The 27,519-nt window shown below is 36.5% G+C and overlaps 5 protein-coding genes across 5 annotated transcripts; 4 read left to right on the top strand and 1 right to left on the bottom strand.

The window, feature by feature from the left end:
- The first annotated feature begins 1,259 nt into the window (after positions 1-1,259).
- On the top strand, positions 1,260-3,839 carry LOC113751652 (cell division topological specificity factor homolog, chloroplastic). The gene is made up of 2 exons (XM_027295737.1): positions 1,260-1,577; positions 2,998-3,839. Exons 1-2 carry the CDS (start codon positions 1,488-1,490, stop codon positions 3,613-3,615), a joined length of 708 nt encoding a protein of 235 aa, XP_027151538.1. The 5' UTR covers positions 1,260-1,487; the 3' UTR covers positions 3,616-3,839.
- Positions 3,840-4,929: 1,090 nt separating this feature from the next.
- Positions 4,930-9,491, top strand: LOC113754538 (mitotic checkpoint protein BUB3.3). The gene is made up of 9 exons (XM_027298989.1): positions 4,930-5,037; positions 5,140-5,270; positions 5,488-5,567; positions 5,994-6,239; positions 6,544-6,616; positions 7,402-7,482; positions 7,580-7,661; positions 8,183-8,283; positions 8,965-9,491. The coding sequence occupies exons 1-9, from the start codon at positions 4,930-4,932 to the stop codon at positions 9,041-9,043; spliced, it is 981 nt and encodes a 326-aa protein (XP_027154790.1). The 3' UTR covers positions 9,044-9,491.
- Positions 9,492-13,292: 3,801 nt separating this feature from the next.
- On the top strand, positions 13,293-15,717 carry LOC113754539 (eukaryotic translation initiation factor 5A). Its single transcript, XM_027298990.1, has 5 exons — positions 13,293-13,538; positions 14,335-14,457; positions 14,570-14,626; positions 14,715-14,789; positions 15,298-15,717. Exons 1-5 carry the CDS (start codon positions 13,416-13,418, stop codon positions 15,397-15,399), a joined length of 480 nt encoding a protein of 159 aa, XP_027154791.1. The 5' UTR covers positions 13,293-13,415; the 3' UTR covers positions 15,400-15,717.
- A 554-nt stretch (positions 15,718-16,271) lies between these two features.
- LOC113754537 (isopentenyl phosphate kinase) lies at positions 16,272-20,884 on the bottom strand. Its single transcript, XM_027298988.1, has 12 exons — positions 20,707-20,884; positions 19,804-20,034; positions 19,516-19,613; positions 19,120-19,162; positions 18,643-18,704; positions 18,462-18,518; positions 17,608-17,643; positions 17,458-17,535; positions 17,215-17,281; positions 17,063-17,125; positions 16,800-16,903; positions 16,272-16,724 (listed from the first exon to the last, which is right to left on the bottom strand). The coding sequence occupies exons 1-12, from the start codon at positions 20,858-20,860 to the stop codon at positions 16,620-16,622; spliced, it is 1,098 nt and encodes a 365-aa protein (XP_027154789.1). The 5' UTR covers positions 20,861-20,884; the 3' UTR covers positions 16,272-16,619.
- A 1,357-nt stretch (positions 20,885-22,241) lies between these two features.
- LOC113751174 lies at positions 22,242-27,413 on the top strand. Its single transcript, XM_027295073.1, has 7 exons — positions 22,242-22,562; positions 23,590-23,701; positions 24,308-24,467; positions 26,096-26,244; positions 26,450-26,601; positions 26,685-26,799; positions 27,087-27,413. The coding sequence occupies exons 1-7, from the start codon at positions 22,273-22,275 to the stop codon at positions 27,219-27,221; spliced, it is 1,113 nt and encodes a 370-aa protein (XP_027150874.1). The 5' UTR covers positions 22,242-22,272; the 3' UTR covers positions 27,222-27,413.
- The last annotated feature ends 106 nt before the right edge of the window (positions 27,414-27,519 follow it).

Here is a 27,519-nt window from a genome sequence, read left to right as displayed (position 1 = left end):
GACACCAAGTCCTCCGGCCTCTGTCTCCTGGGCCTCCTCCTGCAATGCGCCGAGTACGTGGCCATGAACTGTCTCGACGCGCCAGCAACCAGCAGGACCTGAGCCAGGGGGAAGCTTCTTGCGGCGGTTCGTGGAGGCGCTGCATTACTACTCGGCGCTATTCGATGTGCTGGAGGACGGAATGGGGACGGACAGTGTGGAGAGACACACGGTGGAGCAGCAGCTGTTGGGGTGCGAAATCAGGAACATCGTGGCCGGAGGTGCTAGAGGTGGGGCCGGTGGCGGAGTAGGGGGTGGAGCAGGCTGCGTTGCTGCTAGGAGGCAGAGGTAACGGGGAAGAAGAAGAAAGAAAACAAAAAGGAAAGAAAACAAAAAAAAAAAAGAGAAAGATAAAAAAAAAAAGAAAAGGAAAAAAAGTTTTTCGCCTTACAAAAAAACGCCTACAAACAAGTTTTTCACCTTATAAAAAACTTTTACAAAATTTTTTCAAAAACTTCTACGGTGCACTACAGTAAAGTTTTAGACAAACTCCCAAAAAACTCAGGTTCCAAACAGGCCCATGATTTCAAATTGAAAAGTTTAAGAATGCTGGGCCCTATATTGGCTCGTCTCAGCTTTCAACCGCAAGTTCGATTTTTTGCTGAAACAGTCACTATATATCATTCTTGAGAAATTTTACAAATTATTTTTTAAGAAAGTCATTCAAGATGTCTCTCATATCTTGTTAAATGAATTTTTTTGTTCTTTATCTTTAAAATATTAATTTTACATCCCTTACATATTTAAATCAACAAAATTCGATCCCAATTATAATTTTCAATCACTTTTTTAGTCTAAAATACCACGTGATTTACGTGTGAAATTTTTTGAAGTATAAAAAGATCATATCCCACTTGTTTAAGAGAAAAATGAAATATAAATTGAGTCAAATCTTACTTTCTTAAGAGAAAAAATAAATATAGTTGAGATTAGATTTTACCTTTTTAGAAATAATAATGAATATGAATCAATTTATTTGTTTAATTACAAATAGTATATAATCTTTTCATTTTTAAAGAATGACTACGTATGAGTTATATGATAGATTCAGGATAAAATGTGATGGAACAAGCAAATTTTGTAAAATTAAAATTTTAAGAATATAAAATAAATATTTCAAAAATGAGGATGACAATTCATTGCAAAATGTAAGGGATATTTTGGACGCTTTTCTCTCTTTCCAAACCACCACCACCACCACCCCCCCCAAAAAAACAACTCCAAGCGGCATCGTAAAGTTCACCCTTCCCCTTTATTATTTTCTCTTGCCAGTCTACTTCACTACTAGTGTACAACCCAGAACTCCCAAAAGCAGTGGTGAAACCAAAAAGATACCTGAAAATCACCCAACCCAATTTGGAACAAATTTATCAAAACCCGCTGGAGGAGAAGAAAAAATAACTGAACGATAAATAGCTCAAGCCTGAATCCCAATCAAGAGACGAAGAATGGCGATATCGGGAGATTTGAGGGTCTCTGCGGCGCTGGGCCCACATTCCATCAACCCTCTTCTTCGCTGCTCATTTCCACCTTCCAAGGTTTTCTTTCAGCTCCTTTTCTTCGTTTTGTAATTGTATTCTCTCTTTTCAGTTTGCGATGCTTGTTTAATGTCAAGGTGCTAACTTAATGGCGCTTAAAAATAAAGGAAAAAACTTTATGGCGCTTAAGGGTGTTTTCCCCCCCTTTTGTGAACTTAATAAATCGTTTCTTAATTTAAGATGGTAATCCGGTTGTGATTTCATTGAAACGCAGTTTTGTTGTTGTGTGATCTTATTCTTTGTGTAGCTTGGCCTTTTCTTTCTTTCTTTCTTTTTTTTACCAACCAACCCTTCTATGCTTTAGTCATATTTATGCCTTTAATGCTTTCGAGTAAATATGGAAAATTTCGAAATTTCACGTTTAAATACTAATGATATTGGATTTATGCTACACCTTTTTTCTTCTTTTTCTAAAGGAACATTCATGGGAAATTAGGAATTATACGATAGATGAGTCTAGCTGCATAATTTAGACGTGGTGCAGCGTTGCACTGAGCATTTTCTTTTGGAGCTAAAGTTTAGATGGGTGGGAGCCAAAGAGTATGCATCTATAATTTAGAGTGAGGTATCAAGTTTTTTTTTTTTTTTTGTTGATAATATGGTGCTTCTTGTTATGATTGTGCTTTGAATTTGTTTATGCTGATTATCCTTCTAAAGTTTCTGCTCATGAATTGCTCTGTCATATATAGTTCACCTGCTGGTGAATGAATGCCTTTGTTTTGTTATTCTTTTATTGCTTCAAGTAGCTAATGTTTCCTTCAAGAGTTGTTATAATCTGTGAGTTTGCGATAACTGTGGAATCTGAACTGTTTAAAGCTTTTTGTATTTGAGCAAGAAAAATGCTTTCTTGAGACACATGCAAGTGCGTGAAAAGCATTCCAAGTATGCTATGGATTGATCTTGATATTTGGTCATCACAAGCATTACTGAATATTACCTATTTCAGTATCAAGTGTACATTAGAGGAGATTGCTTCCAACGTGCTTTTGGTCAATAGAAGGTTTATGATTCTACTAGTGCTCTTTCTACTAGTTTGGAATGTCGTGAATCCTTTCTGGTTAAACATGCTTAGGAGTCTTTTGTTGTCTTCGACACCTATTTAATGGTGCTTTATGTGAATTTTAACAAGGTTCCAATTTACTTCCTCCAGAGGGCAGATTACATGTCACTGAGTCAATACTAATTTTATACTACAATTAAAAGTTGCTGAACATAAATTCAATAAATATCTTTTTTTTTTGGGGTGCAAGTGGTATAGCTTTCATTTGATTTTGCAATAATCGACACAAGGAGGGGGGAGTACCCCCAAGCATTTACAGCAGATATCGACCAATAGGCCTCATTACTTAATCAATTGTTCTGATAGGTACCGAGCATCTGTATCGTTTATTGATGTCCCTATTCATTTATGGCATTACAGGTGGATTTTGGTTCTTTCCCTGGTGGTGGATCTGCTGTATTTGACGCAACGCCTAAATGGTCTCGCACAGTACTTGAGGGCCACAATACGCGCTGTCATTCCAAACGATCTATTGGGATCTTTGGCGAACACAAGCTGTCCTCAAGTGCCATTGGCCAGGAACTTGACTACTTCCTACATAACGCCATAAACATGAACTTCTTTGAGCGGTTGAATTTGGCTTGGAAGATAATATTTCCTTCTCCTGCATCAAGAAGGAATTCCAATGCAAACATAGCCAAGCACCGCTTGAAGATGATTCTCTTCTCTGATCGATGTGCTGTGAGTGATGAGGCAAAACAGAAAATTGTAAGCAACATAGTGACTGCCTTATCTGATTTTGTGGAGATAGAATCACAAGATAAAGTCCAGCTGAGTGTATCAACAGATCCAGACCTGGGGACTGTCTACTCGGTTACAGTTCCTGTTAGACGTGTCAGACCAGAATATCAAGAGGAAGATCCTACGGGAACAATTACTAACATCGAGTATAAAGACAATGGAGAAAATTCTGGTTCTGTCGATGTCAAGTTCGACTTCTACGTCCCAAATAAAAAATTCAACGACTTCAGCTTGTGAGATGAAGCTTTTGCCAAGCAAGGAGGAAGGGAGAGAAGAATTAGAAGAAATGCAATTATGTTGTTTGCCAGTAGTGATATCATTTCTAACTTGGTTTTGGTCTTTGCTATCTCCTAGAATTGTTACAAACTTGTAGTCTTGCTACTCTTGTATATATTTACAATTTCTTGCTTAGGTCGTTGGAAATATGGGTAAATGTGAAAGTTGACGTTTCTTTGCAGTAATGGTCGTGCATCCATGTTTCGTGCACATCATGGCTGGTGTGTTTGGAGTGCACGTGTCTTGGTTTGTAGGAGCAAAAACATTAGGCCTTGGAAAATTCCAATATTTCCCCATTGTGCTGTATCCTGCTCATCTGACCTCACATTTCCTTCTTTACGGCCATTTTGCAGAGGTAGTTGAATACTCATGGGGGCAGTACTTCTGCCAGTTGTTTGTTGACCTGAAAAAGCTATGAACGCTCAACAGTCCGATGCTGGGCCGAGTTTGGAGTTTAGGGAAACAGAGAGAAGATCAAGCTCTTATCAGAAATTTTTCATGTGCTTAGTATGTTGCATAGGAGTTTAGCCAAGAAATGGAACATTTGGAGCTCGGTTGGTAGTATGAAGAATGACATGAGCCTTAAAAGTTTACCTACCTTCCCCTCCCCCAACGGGGAAGAAATCTTTATTCAATCATCTCGGATGCTATCCTTCAAAGGTTGGTCTCATAGATGAGAAAATGAAGTAGAAAAATGGAATTTTAGGAAGATATCAAGTCAGAAGAGAAAAGGAAAAAGAGTTATGGAAGGAAATGGAGAGGCGAAAGATTAAAAACAATGTGAAGTTTAAGTGTAAAACTTCTTTACAGTAGTATTACCAATATTTTCGACAATTCATAGGGTGAAATCCCCATTTCCTATATTGTTTGGATTGTGAATTATTAGAGATATTTTTACTGTAGCACTTTTTGTGATATGATGTGTGTGAGATAAAAAGGTGCATTGGAAATTGTAATGATGATATAAGCAAATATATTTTGACAAATAAACCGCAATCCAAACAAACCAGTCTTTAGGAAGGGTACTTTGTTTAACTAACCCGTCATTGTAAAGCCTTCCCGAGCTCAATACGGCGTCGTAATGGTGGACGCTGGCATCCATCCTGAAGATAACACGTATTCGAATCGCGCCACGGCATTTCAAATTTTGGAGCCCAAATCCTCCGGCAACGACGTCGTTCTGAGAACCTCAAGCAGCAAAAGATTCCTGTTACCGCTAGTACTGCATTTGCAATTGCAGCGGCTGAACGACTTTGAGAGTCGCCCCCAATGAACATGAAACAAACCTGTTTAAGCTTCGGTAGCAACCCGATCCGCGACGCCATCTCCCGGATCCGATTCGCCCCGCATTCCAACCATCTCCTCATTTCTTCTTGGGACTCCGTAAGCTTTACCTCGGCAATAATAGCAGATTGTGGAGACAACTGTGTCTTGAAATTATGTTCCAATTTCGAGTCTAATGTAGGCGTCTTTTTAGCTTTGCAGAGTCTTAGGTTGTATGATGTGGATGCATGTAAGCTAAGACTTGAAGCTTCCGATGAATATCCACTTCTCGATTGTTGTTTCGCCGACGATTCGCTTGCTTTTTCTGCTGCAACAGATGGGTTGCTCCGCAGGTTCATTTTTGCTCTTGCTCTAGCTCCTTTTCTTTTTTCTTTCTTTTTTTTTTTTTTAAAAAAAAACCCTGCTTCTGAATTTCAAAATTAGAAATGGAAAATCGATATATTGCTTATTTTTGCGTTACATTGAGATTGGATGCTTTAATGTTTTGCCTTTTTGTTTAAGATTTGTTACTTAATTCTTTTTTTCCCTTTTATTGGAGAATTTTGGCAGGTATGATCTGAATTCCGGAGATGTAGATCGAATTGGAAATCATGATGAAGCTACTTGTGTCGAGTATTCAAACGAAACAAGTAAGCTTTTCTCTTTCCGCATAAATCTGATCGCATGTGGGTAGTTTCTTGGAGTGATGAGGAGGGATTCACTTACACCTCAGAATTTTGTTAACTGTATTGTCGGATTACAATATGTTGACGTGTTTATCTTTTTGTCTCTGAAGTTTTAATTGCTTAGTGCATTTTTGTACGTATCAAAATTCCAAAAAAGGCGTCTTTGTTATGCTATTGTGTCCACTTTGGAGTTGGATTTCGTAAAAGTTATCGAGTGGTAGAAATAATTTATCTTTATGGTGTAGGTAGATCCTCTGCCGTGGTCATATGGAAGCGTTTTTGTTACTTAATTGCTCCTACTTCCGTTGTGCACCACTGAGCATATGATTAACAATTTGATTTGATGCTGCTTATTATCGATGACATGTTTCCCTTTCCCAATTGTAACAGGTCTTGCAATCACTGCTGGTTGGGACAAAAAGATAAAGTTTTGGGACACGCGATTAGTCAAGTCTCTTCAATGCTTGGAGAATCTTGGTGGAGAAGTAGAGTCCATGTCCCTCTCGGAATTTCATTTGATGATTGCTGTTGGGACATCGGTAAGCACATACGACCTGCGTAAGCTTAGCAAGTTAGATCAAGCCAAAGAATCATTTATGGACGTTCAAATAAAATGTGTCCGTCCTGGTTTTGAAGGTGCGTTAAAAATATGCACGTAGTATCATTATCTCCAATGTTAGTCTTTCTAAGCTAGCAGACAACTCACGATAACCTAACCTGATATTGTTCTTTGTTGCAAGAGATATGTCTGCCAAAATAAACTTCATTATTTCTGGTCTTGGAGTTACTTGGTAACAAATAAGGACAGCAGATTTATTGTATTTGTGGTGTGCTAGTATTATAGTCCTTTTTACGGTGAAGATTACTTCTAAGGAAATATTATATTTGAATAGTTATTTATCCTTCTTGACATTAAAAGGTGAATAGCCTGTTCATGCAGGCTTTGCAGTTGGATCATTTGATGGACGGGTTGCTTTGGAGTATGTCAACGATAGCAACTCAAAGAGTGGCAGGTCAGTATGTATGATTTCTGGTAGTTTAAAGCACTGAATGTTCCTGTAAGGTAACGGATTTCTGAAGGTCTACCTTCACATGTTAAAGGTTTTGTTTCTTGTGTCTCATTTAGTTTGGTTGTAATGCTATTATGGTTATACTTTCATCTCCAAAGCTATTATACATTTTTGGTAAAAGGAATCTTGTTTACTAGTATCCACTTCAATCTACTTCTAAAATTCTTTGCTGGGTCAAAAGAATTTCTTGTTCCTCTTGGTTTAAAACTTAAGCATGAGACAGAGGTCAATTGTCATGATGGACTCTACAGAGATCTCAGAAATTAGTACATCCTTTTGTTGGTACGCGGATTTCAGTGGTATTATTCGTTGTATACTAGATGCCCTTCCTCATGAAGTGTGTTAATGGCTTATAAACTCCCTTTTGCAGCACCATGTTATTGTACAAAAGGGAATACTTAAATTTTAAGCTCTGTCACCAAAAACACTAAATGGGTTTCCAATCTTTTGTTCATGTTTCGTACTCTCTTAAATTGTTGGAAGCATAATTTCACAACTAACTTCAGATTTGTAACTCTATAATGCCTTTATAAATGACTTAACATGCTGCACTAGGTAGAGAAATTTTTGTATTGTAATTTGTTCATCTTATTTCAGAAGTAGCAGTCCAGATTTCTGAGTCTTTACGATTTTAATTTTTCTTTCATGTTTTAGTAAAAATAAATTTTTTTTTGCACTTTTCAGATGATATGTGGTAAAGACATGCCTTTGACTCTAAACTTTTGCAGATATGCTTTCCGATGCCATCCGAAGAAAAAGGATGGAAGGCATCATATTGTCCCTGTGAATGATATTGCATTTAATCCATGGTATGTGATTCTTTGCTATAATCTTATTGTTCTGAATTGATAGATTGTGAACTTTCCTTTAGTATATGAGACTACTCGCATGTTTCTCATGTTTCAGCCTGCCCACTATTTTTGTCACTGGTGATAATGAAGGTTACGCTTCAACATGGGATGCTCAGAGTAAGAAAAGACTATATGAGGTACATTTTATGTGCACTTTTATGAGATTGCATCAGCTGCTGTCAGGGTGAATTCAAACACAGAGTTGAAATTTTGGTTTGTGCAATCTTTTCTGAATTAAGAATCTAGTATTTGATCGAGTGGTAGAAAAATGTGCCTACTCCTACATGAGTTTAGGATCTTCTCTAAATTTAGGATGAAGCTTTGAGCTCTGTAGGTATATGTAAATGTAATGGTTAGTATTCTAGGAAAATGTGTTTACTGTGACATGGATTGCGTTGTGGTAATTCTCATGCTTTTGTGAATCAATCAATGGCATTTACATTTGCCAAAGTAGCTTTTGGAGCTTTGAAAATATTGAATCGTCATGTCTGTGTCTGCACTTTGTTCTTATTTCTACTTCTCATGTCTGACTTGAACGTGCTAGATTGAAAATCTTTTCTTCTTTGCTAAACTGTTCTACTTCTTGTCTTGTTTTCAATTATTTTTTACCTTTTACTTCTAAATAACTTCTTTCAAAATGCTACCGCTCTCTCTGCAGTTGCCGAGATTTCCCAACGCTGTTGCCTCACTTTCTTATAGCTATGATGGACTACTTTTAGCAGTTGCATCGAGTTACACATACCAAGAAGCTAATGAAAGGTTAGTAATCCTCTAGTTATTCAAATATTTGGTTTACTGAGAGTATCCTTTTTCACATGCAAAGCTTTGGAATCGGAGGAGCATGCTGGTAGTTATTGTAGAGCTCATTAAGTTTTCCAAAATGTAATACCCTTTAGTATTTCTAAAGTGGTCTACTTGTTCCATACAAGATTTCATATTCTCCTCTATAATCATCATGGATCCATCTTCTCGAGAGGATTCAAATTATTGTGATTGCAGAGTGTGAATTCAGGCTCTTATATAACTCAACTTCTCAAAGTAGGATTAGAGCCATTTCATGTGCTTGAATATTCCATGGTAAATTAGTCATGGTCTTAACACTAGAAATTTTCCACCAATACTCAAACTGATTTCAAACTTAAATGTCCCTATGATTATCCTTAGGGTCTTTCAGTTGTAGCTCAGATTTCTTGATATATGAAGAAATCCTATTTCAAATTGATTGTGGCAGAATTACGAATCATATTGGTTTGCTTAGCTTTAGTGAGTTTGGATGATAGAAGTCTCGTAGTTTATTGGAACTCATTTATTTGAGGAAATATGTGAAGTTTTAGGTATCTTATTATGCTAGAAGTCAACATTCATAATCCCATCATGGCATCAGTAAGTTGATTTTAAGGTGGTAGATTTACTTGTATCAATTGCGCATTGCCATGTCAGAGAGGAGCTACCTCAGATATTCTTGCATGAAATCAATGACCTCAACATTTCATCCCTTTCTGCTGGGAGTTCAAAATAGGAGCAACGGCAAAAGAGTACGAAGTTTTTACGCCATCAAGCGAACCATCGATCCAATACTTTGCCTTGCTTCTCTGTGGAAGTTTTTGAATCACGTTTTTGAGTGATTCGGAAACAATTCCACGGATGTCTTTCTGCTGAAGCCTGCAAAAAAGTGAAGCCCTCCAACCGGACGAGTGGGATGAGATTTGTGCCTTCTTTCCGTCTTCAGCACTGCCATTTGCTTACTGGTGCACTATGCAACTCTGGTTGCTTGGAAACTTAAAACCTAATGGCATTAGTCCTTGTCCTTGGAAGGAAGCTCCCGTTTCGCAGAAACCATGGAGCTAGTGCATTGAAGCTGGATGTGGTCCGTGAGCGTTTTAATGCTCGACTACTATCTGCAGAGCTGGTGGTTACTTTGACCTTTTAGAATTTGCTTGTACTAATTTACGCTTTTGTCTTCAACTATTAAACTCTCTATTTTACCAAATTTTTTACAGTTATTTCTGATGTTAACGTTGTTGAACTGTTGAATGAAGACATAGCCGAATCGAATAGGAATTTTGAGAAGAAACCTCTGGTTTTGTGGCAATTGACGAAATGAGCGGTGTGTACCATCCATGAATTTTGACTTCTTGTACCTATCTGATGATTTCGATTTGATGATTCTTCCTTATCTCTTTAACCTTTACTGCTTATGACGACAGGTACTACTATTATGTATTCCACGTTTGAACAAGAATCAGGTGCTTACAGCTAGTTTGACTCTTCTTGCCTTTGAAATAAATCCGGCACCCTGTCCAAATAATTATAATAATAATAATAATCACTCTACAAAACAAAAAACTTTCTTTTTTTCCCGGTGGAAAACTGGTTATTGTGAAACAAATTCAAATTAAAAAATTTTGAATTTTGTTAGAAATATATTGTTTGGAATTATTACTGTAACACTTTTTATGATGTAATGTTTGTAAGATAAAAAAATGATTGAGAATATAAAAATATAAGTCGGAAAATGTGTTTATGATGGATGCAAGGGAAATATTATTTGAAAAAATTTGATATATAAACAAACTTATCTTTTTCTTTGTCAATTCAGGAAGTATCCCAATTTTGTTAGACTAATCTCCCTAGACCTGGAATATCCCGCCCCCAAGAGCACCTAGGCGATATGTGAAGCCAGATTCGAATCGCGTCCCACGAGGAATACCCCCGAGGATTCACCAGCTGAGCTGACCCCGAGGGGCTTGAAAAAATTTGATATATAAACAAACTTATCTTTTTTTTAATAAACAAACTTATCTCATTTGGTAGTTTTTGTAAAAGCTGAATAGTAATCGGCTTATATTTTGGTAAATTCTGAATCTTAGTTTTTATTTAAAAAATCTTAAAAACATAATATATAAACAACAAATATTAGAAAAAATTAATAATTCAAATTCAAAATCTATAATTAATTAAAATAATTAACTGATAAGAAGTACAACATGCATGAAAGATTGATGAGACCTCAACAATTAATAATGCTAATGCTAGCCTTCCGCTACAACGAAAGGCTATCATTTCATTGCATGTTCACTTTGTACGGTTAAAATTAGCCATTGTCGATAATCATGCATTTTGATATATGCGATCCCGGCTCAGAGAACAGGAGTAGGATTACAAAGTCCGATTTGATACACCCTAACATCTCTCTCAAAAGAGTCTCCTCGGGCGGCTGACCCTACCCAGTACAGTGAAAGAGAGTCAGCCTACACAAGTTGTTAAATTGGTAAAATTGAGCCATTTTCTTATCAAAACCAAAAGTCGTTGCTAATACGAGAGTGGGTGATGTACAGGATTCTCACCCAAACTTATTATGATCTCGAAAATATGCTTTAATCTGTAAAAGTAGTGATCGGAGCGAAATTTACCCAAATTTTTTTGCATAAGAAAAACGAAAGAGAACCAATCATTCGTATTTGGCGGTTAAGGGTGAAAATTGTGAGAAGATAAAAATTTTAAATAAATGTGAGAGTCGTGATTCAATTCGAGTACCGCATCGTTTCGATGCAAATATAAAAAAAATGATAAAATGTCTAATCAAAAAACGATAAACATCAAATTTTCATACGTATTTCACGCATATTACATTTTAATTGATAAGAACGAATTACTCCTTCATAAAAGGTCGGTCTTAATGTGAGGATGGACAATGTTTAAGAATTGGGATAATATCAGAAACCTCCCCTGAGGTTTCTTGAAATATCACTAAGCTCTCCTCATATTTTGAAAATCTCTCTTACCACCCTTTGAATTGACATTTTCTTAACAATGTCAGCCCCTCTAAGCAAAAGTAACAATAAAAAATGCATTTTGGAGGAGGGAGAGTATTTTAGTTCCCTTAATACCCTTAGGTTGACTGATACAATGACATAAGAAAGTTGCAGTAGGTGGAAAATGTGAATTGGAGAGTATTTTTCTGGCATGAGCACTGTTGCATGACCGTTGGACATGCAACGGCTACTTTGAGTGCTTCCAGTTTCTCCTTTAAAAGGTGAAACTACCGCTTGAAATAGCTGCGCAGATGGAGAGGTAACTGGGCAAAGAAATGGCTAGTTCATCCTTTAATTAGGACACTCATACAATTAAACTAATTAAACTCATCCTTTAGGGTTTATGAAATGAATGCATTTAATTAAGTAACTAATTAAACTAATTAAATTACCTGCGAGTATTACTTTCACATAATTAATTTATGTTAAATACAAAACCTACCAGTTTCTCTTTCATAAAAATATGAGTGTAATACTTTTTGAATTTTACTTACAACCATTTGTATATTAAATATAAATTAAATGATTCAGAGCAAAATGCTCATAAATAGCTATTACTTTGTTCGTGTAATAGAGGAAACCCATAAAGAGCTGATATGTCATGGGCAATTTCTTTTTTCTTTTTTACTTTCACGTATTTAATTTATGTTAAATACAAAACCTACTAGTTTTCCTTTCGTAAAAATATTAGTATGTCACTTTTTAAATTTTACTTACAAACATTTATGTATTTAACATAAATTATATGATTCAGAGTAAAATGCCTATAAATAGCTAGTACTTTATTCATATAATAGAAGAAACCCGTAAAGAGCTAGTAAAAAGTGGGTAATTTCTTTTTTTACTTTCACGTATTTAATTTATGTTAAATACAAAACCTACTAGTTTCCCTTTCATAATAATATTAGTGAAACACTTTTTGAATTTCACTTATAAATATTTATGTATTTAAGATAAATTAAATGATTTAAAGTAAAGTGCTCATAAATAACTAGTACTTTATTCATATAATGGAAGAAACTCGTAAAGAACTGGTATGTTATGGACAATTTTTTTTTACTTTCAAATACTTCATTTATATTTAAAGGAGGTTACTGCTATTTCTGTAAAAATATTTGTGTAATGGCTTTTGAATTTTATTTGCAAATATTTATATATTTAACATAAATTAAATGATTCAGAATAAAATGCCCATACAAACCTGATACTTGGTTCATGTAATAGAGAAAAGCCATAAAGAGTTGGTACTTTATGGGATATTTCTTTTTTTAAAAATATTTAATTTATGTTAAATAGATAACTTACTAGTTTTTTTCGTAAGAAATTACTATAACACTTTTTGAATTTTACTTAAAAATATTTATATATTTATTATAAATTGAATGTTTGATAGTAAAATGTCCACAAAAAGCTTTAAGAGTAAAATATTTAATTGTTTTAATTTCTTTACTTTAATTTTTTTTCCTTTTTATCAGCTAAATAAGGTAACAGCAGAAACAAGGGTATTATTGGCAACTGATGAAGTCAACTAGTGACTTCTGACCCCACAATCACTTGAGGGGTGGTAAGAGAGATTTCCAAAATATGGGGGGAGCTTAGTGATATTTCAAGAAACCTCAGGGGAGGTTTCTGATATTATCCCTTAAGAATTCCCATAAGCGGTCGATGATGCCGAAAATATGCTCTAACCCTGTGGCAGTAGGTGATGAGAGTCAAATCCATCATGCCTAACAGTTGATAGTGGAAAGGATGGAAAGATTAAAAAAAATTAAAAATAAAAATAAGTAATTGGGGGAGTCTTGTTAAAGTACAGCGTCGTTTCGACGCGAACATCAAAAAATGATAAAATATCTAATCCAAAAAAAGATAAACATCAAACGGCCCAGATTCCATCCGGACTTCACCCTCTTTACATCACATTTCAAAAACCCTAAAATCTCCTCCGGTATAAAGTCGAACGCTCACGCTTGTGCCCTCAGCCTCTGCTATTTCTCTCTCAACTTTTCGTACCTTTTCTGTTTCTCTGAATTTGGCTTTTTAGCTGAGCTTTCTTTCTTCGAAGCGAAGGAGAAGAAGATGTCGGACGACGAGCATCATTTCGAATCCAAGGCCGACGCCGGAGCTTCGAAGACTTACCCTCAGCAGGCCGGTACTATCCGGAAGAACGGTTACATCGTCATCAAAAACCGCCCTTGCAAGGTTTTATTATTTTAAGCTAATTTTTCCAGTTTTTATAATGATTTTCTGAGTGCATATGTTTAATTTGGACTATGAGTAGCATATTTCAGATGTTCTGCTTTTGATTGAATACAGTGATATTGGAGGTTAGATTCTGATAGAAAAGAATAGAATTTTTGAAATGAAAATTTGAGCACGTGAAAACTACGTTGTTTAGAAAATTAGAATTAAGTAACTGAGAGTCTGTTTTGATTTTTTCTGAAGAAATAAAAAGGCTAAGTTAGGAGATTGGATGGTGTATTAGTTGCATAGACGGATCGATAAACAGAATATTTCTTTCGAATTAGGATTAGTGAGCTATTTCCTATAATCTGAGTGAGTTCAGATCTGACGTCATTTTAATTGCTCTGCTGTCGGGTACTGGTTTGAGAAGGTTTTGACTTGATGAGGCTTAGTTAATTGGATTTTTATGTCCTAATCATGAAAGCTTTCTGTAGCATATGTAAGTACTAATCTATTTATTTATCTTATTAGTTTCATCTTCTCGTATGAAATTGATTGCTTTCTTTGATGGTTAATTTCTCAAATTTAGTAACCTTTCTATTGGAGCACACTGAAAAACTGATAGCGGACAGTTTATCAGATTTGAGTGAAGAGTTCTGTTTGAAGCAAAACTGAACATTATTTGTACTGTTATGTAGATGTGTGCAAAATTTTGGTAATGATCTCACGCAGAATAAGAAGTGAGCTTTGGCGTTCTTCTTGTTCACCTTTTACTAATATAGTCTTTTTTGTTGTATCATTTCCTATCTTATAGGTTGTTGAAGTTTCGACTTCCAAGACTGGCAAGCACGGCCATGCTAAATGCCACTTTGTGGGCATTGATATCTTTAACGGAAAGAAGCTTGAAGATATTGTTCCTTCTTCCCACAACTGTGATGTACGTTGTTCCGCTTCGTCTTGAAATGCCACTGTACCATTGGCCATATTTAAATACGCGATTCCCCTTTAATTTTTTTTTCTGGATTTTAACTGGATGTCTTATTTTACAGGTGCCCCATGTCAATCGTACCGACTACCAGCTCATTGATATTTCTGAGGATGGATTTGTAAGTTCCGATGCCCCTTTATCCCATTGTTTACTTGTATACTTTCCCTGATGGGGTGTAGGCTAATTCAACACTTGAAACATCGCAGGTCAGCTTGCTCACTGAGAATGGAAACACTAAGGATGACCTGAGGCTTCCAACCGATGAAAATCTGCTTACACAGGTAGTAGATGTTTGGTTTTGCTAATTTCTGAATAGGTGGGGTGCAGTCACTTGTCGGTATGGTTTGTTTGGTATGGTTTACTAGACAGTTGTCGGAGTTCATTTATTCACTTTGACTTGATCCTTGGTTACATATAGAATGTTGGTAAAGGAAAAGGAAGGTATGTTTTCTGATGTTGTAGTTATCAATTCTAGAAATGCTAAATGTGGCTATATGCTTTCATGAATTTGTTATGCAATGACTTATGAAGCTCTGACTTGGCTGAAGACGTAACTGTTTGGAGATTCTAGTTTTGGATATTGAGGTCATAACTCATTTGTTGAACACCGTTGGGGTGTTCTTTTCCAAGCTCAATCAGTATTGTTACCCTTTTTTTGGCTGATTCCCCTCAATGCCTCAGCAATAGGGAGATGGGAGGGAGGCTTCAAATTTGATGTTACAGTATTTTTCAAGTTCTTGTGCACATGCATTGCTGTGTAGTTAATGAAATTTGCTGGTATCTGTACAGATCAAGGATGGATTCTCTGAGGGAAAGGACTTGGTTGTGTCAGTGATGTGTGCCATGGGAGAGGAGCAGATCTGTGCCCTGAAGGATATTGGCCCCAAGTAGCTGTTTGTCAAAGGAGTTGCTTGAGGCTTTTATATCTTATATAGGGAATGGACATGATATTGACTTAGCGCGAAGGGAGGATCATGAATTTTATACTAGATTCTTGATAATATGTGGCCTCAGGGTTTTTAAGAGATCACTTTGATGTTGAGGTGTTCTGAGTTCTTGTTTCTGTTTGATTACTGTCTGAACCCGTTCTGTTATTCTGTGTGGGCCATAATTAATCTGGCAAGGAAGTGTATAAACTTGTAGCACCTTCAACTGTTGTGAAGTTGCGAAATTTAGTTTCACAAGTGAATGAATTGATTCTCCTAGTTACTTCTTGGTGTTCTATCTATGCAGATTTATCTGGAAGCTTTTTCTTCCAAGTTTTCTGTGGTTTTGAGTATTTGTGCCGCATGGGTAGATGCTTCTGAGCGTATATAGCTTCTGAAGTACAGGATCACTTGTTTTCTGGTATTTCCTATTGCGAGTTTATTGAGTTATATACTTCGAGGTTGGTGGACGATCCTGTTGTGCATTAAAATGTCTGAAGCTAGTTTTAGTTGCAGGAAGATCTCCTTACGAGAACAATGGGTGCCGTGTCCGTGTCCAAAATTTTGGAGTTGGACAGAAAAACAAAGGTTGAGAACTTGACGACGTGGCTTGCTAACAGTCCATTTGCCTGGCAGATGGCCATCTGAGCGTTGCCCTACTTGTTAGCTTTATCATTGACTTGGTTGCTGCACTAGTTAAACTCCATCATTGGCACTCGTAACATCATTAAAACATTTGGACTTCTCTCAAGCTAGCTGCAGGGGTTGGAAAGAAGGTTTGAAGTAAAAATCCCCACCTATTCTCCGGGACCGAAGGAAAGTATAAGATGAAGATGATTGAAATGTAAATCAAATAATTGATATTTGTCTCAATGTTGACCAAATCGTCCCCGCATGGCAAGATGTTTTGGCTTGTTGAAAATAACGTTCCAAGGAGCATGTCTGATGATTCAACCCAACGCAGCCAATAAACCCGAGAATGAAATTTACGAAATTGAAGATGCTTCAAAACAAGAAGCCTTGCCAACTGCTACGAAGAACAATTTTGACAAAAATGTTTCAGGTCCTCCCGTTACTTGATTCCTAACGGAGATTAATTCTTTCAATAGCCCCAGTTTGGCTTGCATTGCTGTTCAGACAAAAGCCCATCTACAAGTCGCCAATTTCCATCATGCGTCCAGCAGTTCATTGCTGTTGTCTTAAAGGTCTTACAATTGTTCCAAGCCAGCTCTCAGGAACATTGTGTTTCAGGTCTCCACTTAAAGCAATCTTGGAGTGCTCCGTTGCTGCCTGTATCATCCCAAACCCTTAATCTGTCATTAATATAAATAGCATAAAAGCTGTTACTTGTTAGTGTTATATTACCTTCACAATGTATACATCAATTCCAAGTTTCGCAATCATAGCAGCTTCTGATATTTTAGTCACCATGCCTCCAGTTGTATCATGAGCTGCTACAGTTACCACAACTGTTGATGGTAATAGAATGCTTACTAATAATGAAAGTCCAGATGAAAATTCCAACAAAACAAACAATTACTTGACAAAATTAAGTTTCCTCCAGCAGTTCCACAGACAGGAAACTAAGACTTAAAACCTCATAACAGTAAAAATTGATTATATCTAACCTTGTTTGCTTGCATCTTGTACGTTTGGTTTCACGACCGACCAGCTTCCATCTTCATGGACAGCTGTTGTAAAATGATCGATCAGTCCCCCATGAGTTTAGTTTAACATGAGAATGAGAGCAATATATCCTCAATCATGGACTTGTGCTCACCTATTTCTCTGAGAAGTACTGCACCAGGCTCAGTTGGCGGGCGGTCATGTACTCCTAAGACATCTGTCTATGTCAACTTTGTATAGGGCATACACTGAAAAGTCAACTAGCAAGAAAAAAAACTGGAAACAATATTATCAGGGTAATGGGCCCCACGTATTAGAATTGCTTTTGAAATGGCACTAAAGGAATTTGAACAGCTTGATCTATTGCCAAGCCCTTTGAGCAACGTATGTAGGATACGAGAAAAACAACAAACTCAGGCTTCAGTTCTTCAGCCAAATACCGAATGATTACGTCTCCACTTAATATGGTGCAATCCTAAGCCATTGAAGGAGTTAATACAGAGAATAGCCAAGTCACCTTGCCACTCACAGGGAAGAGACGTCAAACCTGTGAAGTATCAAGCACTGCATCTCCATGCAGAACCTGATTCATCAAATCAAAATCACATTATTCTTGAGTTTCATATTATATGAACAGATACACGTAGTCTTGAATTTTACACACTAAAATGCTATCTGATCCGAGTCATCCATAATCTTATAGATGAAGGAACTGTAATATGACTGCACGAGACAATTATTTACTTGTAAAACACAAGCTTAGCCCATTAAAAATGTTCTCCTGTTTTCATTCACTTATTTTTTAAAGTAGAGTTTGAGCTTGTCTCATGATTGCAAATGCTTTCAACACTTTTGAGGTAATGCATAATGCACTACTTATTGGCCGTTCACCATAATGTCACTCAATTATCATCCCATACATCAACTGTGACCTGGTCTAGAGCATTGGGTTGGAGAAAGAAGCATGTCTGTACATTTACTAAAATACAGAATTTATGCGCTAATAAAGGGCATTTTAAGTTGTCAATAAAGAAAACCACTAAGGAACTTCATATGTTACAGTGAGCTATATATAACAGAGTGCATAATTAGATTCTTAGAACAGAACTCGAGATACAATTTTTGAGTTACTAAAATTAGTTGTCACAATAGCATTGCTTTATTTTAAATATAGCTGTAGGTCTACAGAAGACACAGCACAACTATAAATGAGGAGACCATGTACAATTAAGGAATATCCTAGATTTAAAAGGGAAACAAAACACAGATTTTTTGACAACAAAGTATTTCTCACATCTCAAAATCAAAGAGGATTCTATTTAACTCTAAAAGGTAATGCAATATGTTCAGAAGGTGTAATTGACAAGAAGTCCAAGTCACACGATTTTAAGTTTAACTTACAGGTACGAAGCCAGAATCCAAAGCCTTAACTACCATACTCACATTGGCTGCTTCCATCTATAAATGTATAAGTCAAAATTAGACATCTGTTTTCACTACAATCAACTAAATACAAGAGAAAGTAACAACTAGAATAATTTTGATATCAAAAGATTCACAGAATAAAGTTTTGCCTTCTAACATTTCTTTCACACGTCAACCAACCACATGAAAATGGAGACATTCCGATAGAAGGAATACCCTCTGCGAGACAAACAAAAGAAAACTGGGTCAACAGAAATTGCATGTGTAAATGGAAACATCAACAAATGCCTATGATAAACACGACCAACTATCAGAAGATTAGATGGCTAAGTTGATTCAATCAAATCTAGCAGCAGCAATAGGAAATAGTTTTGTTCTCATGCTCCGTCTAGCATCCTTTACTGATGCCATTTTTGTTAATTGCCTTCAAGATGACATCTACAGAATACAAACCACCCCTCCCCTTCTCCTCCTCAACACCCCCCCCCCCCCCAAAAAAAAAAAATCAGATCTTTATACATATTTAATGGGCAGGTAGATAGTCGCTAGAATAACTACCACTGGAATGGCTAGGCGTATACATAATGAAGAAGCATCAAAGGGATGTAGCTGATATATTAAATTGGAGTTGTACCTTTTGCTAGAGCCCTAACAATCTCATGATTCAGGGATGTAACCTGCAAAAGAAAGCCAAAATCTAAAGAATCATAATTGAAAAGATCTTTTATAGCAACAATAGAGAAGAAGGATACAAAAAGCAGCCAATCACATGATTATAAAGAACAATAAACTGACTTTTCGTGAATTCCTCTAGTTATCACTTAGCAAGTCAAAGGCCGAAGTCACCTGAGTGCCAATTCTAAAAGTCAAGCTATAAGTTGGATTTTAGTATCACTGGAAAGCATACTCAGACAAGGTCAATATCTTCAGCATATCAAAGGTGGGAACAAAAAATCTAAAATCTGAGCATTTTACCAAATAACTTTATGATGATTGGATATCAAAATCCCAGAAAAGTGTTAGATCTTACAGAAATACGTGTTGCAACAAAACCAGCCTTGACAAGGGATTTGCAAAGACCACCCTTATGAACCCCGGATTTGCTAGCTTGGAAGTGTCCAAATGAACCTGCAAACGAAGATCTAAATTTTAAGCTATCTGCAAGCTTTTTTAATAACAGCAATACTGTTCCATTAAACTTCAGTTAATGGTAGTTTTTATTCTGTTTGCAATTTCAATTGCTGAGAATTAAGAATGGGATCATCACAAATAGTCAAATGAAAAATCATAAGCCTTTTCAACAAAGATGTACACTAACCTGCACCATGAACAACAACAAATTTCTCAAAGTCTACTTTAAATTCATCACAGCATCCATCAATGGTACTTGGCATTTCTGATGTTCCTGGCCTCTTACTCCAATCCATTCCAAGAACTTTTCCAGAATCCGGACATGATAACATCACTTGCCGTAGCTGTTTTGAAACAGTGTCAAGATTCTTCTCATTTATTGTTTCAAGCTCATTCTTGCAAGTAATTGCCGCACCTCCTGTGAGATAAATATCACACCAGCAAATTATGTTAAAATATGTGGAGGAATTTGTTCACTACTAGCATAAATATGCATATTTTTCTGGTTATTACAATTTATACATGCATTCATTCCTGGTTATCCCAATTGTAAAGAGCTCTAAATATCCAATAAAAGATAATCACGTCCAAACTTAACAAACAAACAAAAGAAGACCTTTATCCACATTATTTGGGGTTGGCCGTCGGCTTACAACTCATAAATCACTTAACATGTCCTTGGTTTGTCAGCTTCCTAGCATCAGAAGCATCACAAAACTTGAATCCCTCAAATGTGTACTATTTATCATCCGAACTCATCTTCAAAAGAAACAGTTTTCTCTGCACTCCTTTACTCTATCCCTTCAAAAATACTACAGATTACAAATCCAAGAACTAAACAACAAGATTCTGAAGGTGAATGAGCATTAACCTTGGACTCTGCTATTACATGATTATGGAGAATCATCTACTGAAAAGAGACTTACTTTTGATTAATTCAGCTAACGAATTGGATTCTGCGGACCCTTGGCTAATCGAGTTAAAAGGGATGCAAATTATATAGATAATGACCAAGAAATCTAGTAATTAAACAAATAGAATCTACACAAACCACAGATCTCAGGAAAGATTAGACACTAAGACTGCATACCAAGTTTGACGATGCAGCGGATTGGCTTTGACTGAAACGGGGAGGTGGAAGTTTTACTAAGTGCGTTCTGCTGCTGCTCCTCCATTGTGGCTGTTATTTTGCTGCAAGATTCCTTGGCTTTGCTCTCCCCAACTCCTATATTAGCGGAAGACATTGGAATAATGCCTTTCTTTTTTTTATAAGCCTTTTAACTTAACCAGGAAATGAGGATGCTATGCTTGAAATATACCCAAAATGTCCGCTTGCATTACTCAATTTTTTAAAAATAAGTTATTTATATACAATATTACAGTAATACATAAATAAAAATAATTTAAAAAAAATACATCCATACAATATATTAAAAATAATTTCAAATATACAAAAACAAACATATTACCATCCATCACTCTCCACCACCCCCACACCCACGACACTCCCTCCTCTCTCTCTCTCCCCATCTTTCCTTCCTCTCTCCTTCTTCCTTCCTTCTCCTCTCCCTTCTCGCTTCCCCTTCCCCACCCCCTAATCTTTCTTCCCCTCAACTGACCGCAACCTTTTTGGTCACGACCAGAAGGTTGCAGACAAAAGCCACGACTCATGGCTTCTACTCGCGACCTTTCTCATAAGACCAAAAAGGTCACGACAAGAGTGATGGTTAAAGTTGCAACCACCACCCGCAAGTAGGAGAGGGTTTGGGGTTGAGGAAAAGGAGGAGAAAGGAGAGGAAAGAAAAAGGAGGAGGAGGGGGAGGAGAAAGTAGGAGGTGGTGGCGAGGGTGGTGTAAAATTTTAAAAAAATGCCCCAAAAAATTATAAATTATAAAAATGCCCTAAAATATATATTAAAAATAATTCAAAAAATATTTATAATAAAAATTTTACATATATGCAGTTACGGTAAAGTTTTTAAAAAATATCCCAAAAGCAGCTAAGCCAAACATAACTATAATATGACTACTAAAAGATCATGTGATTGTCCAAAGAATAAAAAAGTTGACATGTTTACATTTAAATGTTTTAGATGAGCATTCTGATATCTTTGTATATTTGGGAAATTGATGTTTCAGGTAAGGGTTTTTTTTTTTTTTTGGTATTTCCTTCCTCCAATTTGTCTTAACAATTAAGAGATTAAGAGTGTTAAATGAAATCACATTATATTTTGTATCACCATATGGAGCATTCTATAGCGGTTGGTTGAGGTGGGAGGAGGAAAAAGGAAGGATAGAAGGGAATTTTTTATGTATTTTTGGATATTTTTCTGCATGTATTTTAAAACTTTGGAGGATTTGTTGGAGTTGTGTGGTTTAAGTTTTTAAAAAATTTGTAGAACAAAAAAAACTTGCCAAAAAATTGAGATGCCAGATGGCCTATAACATTTGTACCAATTTAAACCAACCGGATTAATGTGATAATAAAGCGTTAAAGTTGGTCATATAAGATAATCTGTGGCTAGTGAGGGGTTAAGTGCAATTTTCGAACTCTTTATTACATTAAAAAGAAAAAAAAAAGAAGAATAAAAACTTTAACATATAGCAACAGTCAAGTCGAGAAAAAAGGCCGAGGAACGTCGCCTCTCAAGTAGTAAATGGGAGGATGGAGAGCTTCCCTTGCTTTTAATTTCTTACGAATCGCCTCCTTGACTAAATTTACGAATTCAGGACCGAACCCACTATTTAGATTTTCATCTATTCCAAAACCCAGAGCTCGAATTCTCGATTTTAGGCCATTTTCTGCCGCCTCATCTGCAGCCGCCCAATATGCTGACGACCTGGATTACAAAGCCCATCAAGATCTTGATGATTACTCCGCCTCTGATTCCATGGAATATGTGGACATTGGGAAAATCCCCATCAAAGCTTATTTTCTTTGCACCAGGTTCCGTTCACTATCTAAAGTTTTAAACTTGATTTTCTGTTAAGCAATTGTAGTTTGAGCTTTAGTTATGTTTGTCGTGATTTGTAGACTTGTGTTATTAGCTGGTTTTCGAGACGTTCCTGGGTTCTTATTTATGAGATATATAAATGTTGGACCTTCTTTCCTTGGTGGGTGTCTGTATGGTTTTTTTTTCGGGGGTGGGGGGGGGGGGGGGTTGGAGGGCAACCAGCGAGCATGAATGGAGAGTATCCATTTTATTGCTATAGGAGATTTAGTGGTGCAGATAGCATATTAGTTCAGGATAACTGACTGAAAGAACATCTTCTTTTTTTTTTTGGTGATAGATGGATAGGATTGATCTAATTTTGATGGATCAACTATCAAGTTTGTGCTTTTTCAGTAACATGTCCAAGTTGAACTGTGTTTTGATTATGTACATCGATATTTTGAAGGTAATTGCTGCGTGGTCGTTGGTTATGTTTACTTCGTAACTATCTTGGCATATACTTGCATGAGCATAATCCTAAATTCAAGTTGCTGACACTGCATACAGGCAGGATTTTAATCATAGGTAGCATGCTTAGTAGTAGACTGTCACCCTGCATTTATCCATTTTTTTTTTCAAGGGCTAAGATACTTTGCATTGACTACTGGATAGGGTGAAATGGATCCAGGGTACTATATTGTATTTAGCACCAATGATTTGTTTGTATTTGTTATTGTTGCTTGTTGATGAGTTGCTGATGGATTGTATTATTATTTTCATCTTCAGTTTCTTTAATTTTCTAATCGATCTTCAGCAAAACGAGTCTTATTGGGTTGCTCTTTTAAATCAGCATATGCCTATCTTCGTTCCAAATTGATTTTAGTTTCTGTGTTCTGGATATTGCTTTCGTGAATATGGTGGAGGCTCTAATGTTTGCATTACTCTGCACATTTTATTTGGGTCTGACACTTCTGTTCTCATTAATGCAATTGCATGTTTTTCCTTATTAATGTCTGGTTCTCAGATTCATGGTTTTGGCAGTATTGACCTGAAGAGCATGCAAGCTGAGAATTCCAGATATATTGTTCCTCCAACCTCTCGCTCAACGAACTCCATTGCCCTCAGATTTTGCAACTTTCAATCTAACATGACTGTAAGAAGAGTTGTTAACTGATAAATGATGTGTCACAATCCTATTTATTCCTGGGCTTCTTGGCGCTTTTAATTATTGCCTGTTCCATTGATGGTGTGAATCTTTTTGAGTGAAGTGATAAAGAGACTGCATCTCTCCTACACTGCAGGGACATTATTTCCCTTGATTAGTTGATATTAGGAGTCTGAGGTTGTCAAGAGAACTTTTGATTGCCTGAGAGGAAGAATTAGGAGTCCCTCTACAGGTTGCTCCCGAAAGAATGCCTGACATGCACGGGAATACTAATTCAACTCCTACTTGTTTGTTGTGACATAAATAGTTCTAGCTGGTAGTTCTACACTTCAAAATTTGACCCTAAGTCGTATAGACACTGGGCAATAAAGGTATCGAGTGAGCAAGTGTCCTTCAAAGAGAGTGAAGAAGTTTACATTTTTCCTAATTTTATTGTATAACATAGAATATGCCATTTTTACTGTTAAAATCATTTATTTGACTATATGATGGTTTCTGGAGGAGATACTATTGTGCAACTCAAGTATAAATGAATAGCCATCTAATTCAGACTTTTATGGATGGAATTTGAATCACAAAACCCTTGGTGCTCAGGACTTTAAAGTCAGAGAGATCACAAGTAGCTGTCAGTACATGATTGTATTCCAGTATGGTTCTGCTGTTCTGTTCAATGTGGAGGATCATGAAGCTGAACAGTACCTGCAAATGGTGAGAAGATATGCTTCTGGTTTGCTTCCTGAGTTGAGAAAAGATGGTAAGATCTCTAAATGAAATGTCTTCGTTCTGTTAAGTGGTTGAAGAAATCATCCTACGCTTCACTTGGCCTTTTTCCTTCTTTGTGAACTTTTTGGGATCTTTGGTAAACTTGGAATAATTAAAGTTGCATAGGGTTACAACCTTGGAATTAATTTAGCAGGTTGCTTAAACTACAATAATATAATTACAGCAATCCTAAGCTTCACAAAATATGTAATTATGAGATTAAAAGATCATCTTTACTTGATTTATAAATATACCCATGTCTTTGACATGTTATCCATTGTAAGCTGTAGTAGTTCCAAGGCCTTAGTGTTTTAGCCATTTCTGATTCCACTGCAGCTGAAATAACAGTGCCAAGATTGAAGTGTCCACAGCTTCTGTGGCAATGGTACTGTGTCCACAGCTGAAATACGTGTTTAGTCTAAACAGAGAAAGAAAGGACCCACAGCTTCTGTGGTAATGGTTATAGTAGTAGGTGGGTCCCCTTCCTTCCACTCAAAGAGGCTATACCCACTTTGATTGCGTGCTAGTTTCTTCACATGGTCAAAGAGTTGCTAGCAATTCGGACTGGTTAGTTTGAATAAAAGCTGAAGTTCATCAAGAGTGTTAGCTAGCTTGAAGGTTGGGGTTTCAGGTTTCTGCTAAAAAGTCTTTTCCTTTGTTAGTCATGCAGTGGTGATATTCACTTCATAATCTTTAAAAGTGCAGCACTTACCAGGAGAGCTATCTTTTCCTTCTTAACTTTTGTAACGTCAAGATACTCTTGAGGCAGCAGCAGGTTATGTAAAGGATGCCACTTTGGGAGGGAGAGGGACTCGCATCTGCAGGAGTGCAGATTGCTTACGTGGGACAGATAAGAAAGGACATCCTTATCTACTGTGCGGGGCTAAATTTATCATCACTAGGTGCTTTCTTTGACCATCTCTATTCTTGGAGTACCCAGACCCATGAGCGCACACTAACAAGTCATAAACCTTTAAGCCTCTCTAATTACAGAGTTTATTAAGAAAACAGTGTTCCAATAGCCATTACGCTATAAATCTTCAAGTTATTTCATGCAGGGACTTCTTTTGCCCTAGTCAACACAAACAACTCGAGGAAGAGGTATACAAGAGGCTTTTTGCAAATACAAGACCACATCTAGATTTAATTATGTTATCAGTTTCCTGCTTTCTGCCACGAATATTACATCCTTGGGAAAATTTCACTTTATATTAATAAATTCTAATATATTTCTGCTCTTATAATTAATTTTGTCTTCATTTTGCAGACAACCTTGTGGCTTTAAATCATATAATTAGTTTATGAGACATTTCCTAGGACCTTGATGACTGGAACTTAATCTGAATGACCATTTCCTAGAAAGTCTTGGGCAAAATCCTCCATGTACAATGCAATCATGTGTATCAATTTCTGTGTCGCGCAACATATTATTCCCTCTGTACCTCCAATTGAGTTGTTAGAATTGCAGAATAGATTGAAAGATTTGAACTCAAGTCATTAGCACATTTTTATGATCAATTTCCTTTGCTATTGCTGCTAACCTTAGTACTTTGCTGCTGCATATCTAATGAGTTTGCAAAGTAATCTCTGATATTTGTTCCCCTGTCCTGTCAAAAATAGATTATGCTGTAAAAGAGAAGCTGATGATGGATAAGGATATGGAGGGAGGTTTGGATTGCATTGTTTTAAAAGACCTGGATACTGATAGCATCCGTATAATTAGCAGTGTGCTTGGCCAAAGCATTGCTTTGGACCATTTTGTTTCACAGGTAAACTAATTGAGATGTATCATTAAAATCAACTTTTTGGGACTGTCTATACTAATGGAAACAAAAGAATTCAGGCCTTGTAAGCTGCTGTAAAGTTGACTAACTTTTCTATATGTTGGAAACTTTTTTAAAATGTATTAAGTTAGTTTTTACTACCATGTCTTGGTGTTTGATATTAATGTTGTAAATGATGTATTTCTGTTAGGTGGATGGTATGGTTGAAGAATTCACAGAAATAAATCGCGGAATGGAAAAAACTGGAACTTTTACGCTAGACCGTAAGAAGCTCTTTCAACTTGTTGGGAAGGCTAACTCAAATCTAGCAGATGTGATTCTGAAAGTCGGTCTCTTTGACAGGTAATGTTTGTTAGCACTGCCAGTCTTTGTTCAGCTTATTATGCAAGATTTGGCTTATTGTTTTTCTACTTGTCATTTTTCAGATCAGAAATTGCTTGGAGAGACGCAAAATATGCTCAGATACATGAATACCTTCGAGAAGAATACGAGGTCACACAACGTTTTGGAAACCTCAATTTTAAGCTAAAATTTGTGGAGGTGAATTTCATTTTGATACTTTGTTCCTATTTAGTTATCACTTACTGATACACTATTGCTTTTTTCTCCACTCTGTTTGCCATCTCCAGACTTATGCATGAGATCAATGTTCTGTTCTAAATGTAGACAGGCATTGATGTGATTTGCTGTAGATTTCTGATACAGTTAGATTTTTTCAGCCTGCTACTTAATGAGCAATGCATGTCTATGGTTGCAACATTTCATATGTTAATTTCTTTAGCGAATTGTCATTGTTCTGATTCTGAATGAGGTTCTTTATTTTGCAGCATAACATTCATTTTCTACAAGAAGTTCTGCAGAATAGGAGGTCCGATTTGCTCGAATGGGTCATTATAGTCTTATTGAGTATAGAGAATGTTGTATCCGTATACGAGATAATTCGTGAGTCCACTGCCGTTTAACGCTACACAAGTCGCATTGAAATTCGATTTTTGGCCACAAATGTGCTGTTTGCTCGTTTCTTTCTTTTGGTCCTGTGAGAAGCTTGTCAATCAGAAGGGATCTTTTTTAGCCAAAAAAGGATGATTTGCTGCATTGTTTTTGAACTGTATACGAGTTATTGCAGACTGGATCTGTTATTCTCTTGATATTAATCCAACAAGTTAGAAAAATTAAGGATGGATCAAAATAGTAAACGGGCGAGTTGAGTCCGAGTGAGATCTACTTGTGTTCGAGAGACGTTCGAGATTTACTTGGCGC

The sequence above is a fragment of the Coffea eugenioides genome, chromosome 11 (assembly GCF_003713205.1).
Source record: "Coffea eugenioides isolate CCC68of chromosome 11, Ceug_1.0, whole genome shotgun sequence".
NCBI lineage: Eukaryota > Viridiplantae > Streptophyta > Magnoliopsida > Gentianales > Rubiaceae > Coffea > Coffea eugenioides.
The sequence above is the reverse complement of the archived record's forward strand: the minus strand, read 5'-3'. Positions and strand labels throughout refer to the sequence as shown.

Bases quoted from the DNA above. Each gene is read 5' to 3' on its own strand.
- LOC113751652 (XM_027295737.1), top strand. From the start codon at position 1,488: ATGGCGATATCGGGAGATTTGAGGGTCTCTGCGGCGCTGGGCCCACAT. The intron at 1,578-2,997 runs GTTTTCTTTCAG...ATGGCATTACAG, and splicing joins GCTCATTTCCACCTTCCAAG to GTGGATTTTGGTTCTTTCCC.
- LOC113754538 (XM_027298989.1), top strand. From the start codon at position 4,930: ATGAAACAAACCTGTTTAAGCTTCGGTAGCAACCCGATCCGCGACGCC. The intron at 7,483-7,579 runs GTATGTGATTCT...CTCATGTTTCAG, and splicing joins GATATTGCATTTAATCCATG to CCTGCCCACTATTTTTGTCA. The intron at 7,662-8,182 runs GTACATTTTATG...CTCTCTCTGCAG, and splicing joins GTAAGAAAAGACTATATGAG to TTGCCGAGATTTCCCAACGC.
- LOC113754539 (XM_027298990.1), top strand. From the start codon at position 13,416: ATGTCGGACGACGAGCATCATTTCGAATCCAAGGCCGACGCCGGAGCT. The intron at 14,458-14,569 runs GTACGTTGTTCC...CTTATTTTACAG, and splicing joins CTTCTTCCCACAACTGTGAT to GTGCCCCATGTCAATCGTAC. The intron at 14,790-15,297 runs GTAGTAGATGTT...GTATCTGTACAG, and splicing joins ATGAAAATCTGCTTACACAG to ATCAAGGATGGATTCTCTGA.
- LOC113754537 (XM_027298988.1), bottom strand. From the start codon at position 20,860: ATGTCTTCCGCTAATATAGGAGTTGGGGAGAGCAAAGCCAAGGAATCT. The intron at 18,705-19,119 runs GTACAACTCCAA...TTTGTCTCGCAG, and splicing joins TGTTAGGGCTCTAGCAAAAG to AGGGTATTCCTTCTATCGGA. The intron at 17,644-18,461 runs GTAAGTTAAACT...TTGATGAATCAG, and splicing joins TGGATTCTGGCTTCGTACCT to GTTCTGCATGGAGATGCAGT.
- LOC113751174 (XM_027295073.1), top strand. From the start codon at position 22,273: ATGGGAGGATGGAGAGCTTCCCTTGCTTTTAATTTCTTACGAATCGCC. The intron at 23,702-24,307 runs GTAAGAAGAGTT...CTTGGTGCTCAG, and splicing joins ACTTTCAATCTAACATGACT to GACTTTAAAGTCAGAGAGAT. The intron at 26,800-27,086 runs GTGAATTTCATT...TTTATTTTGCAG, and splicing joins TTAAGCTAAAATTTGTGGAG to CATAACATTCATTTTCTACA.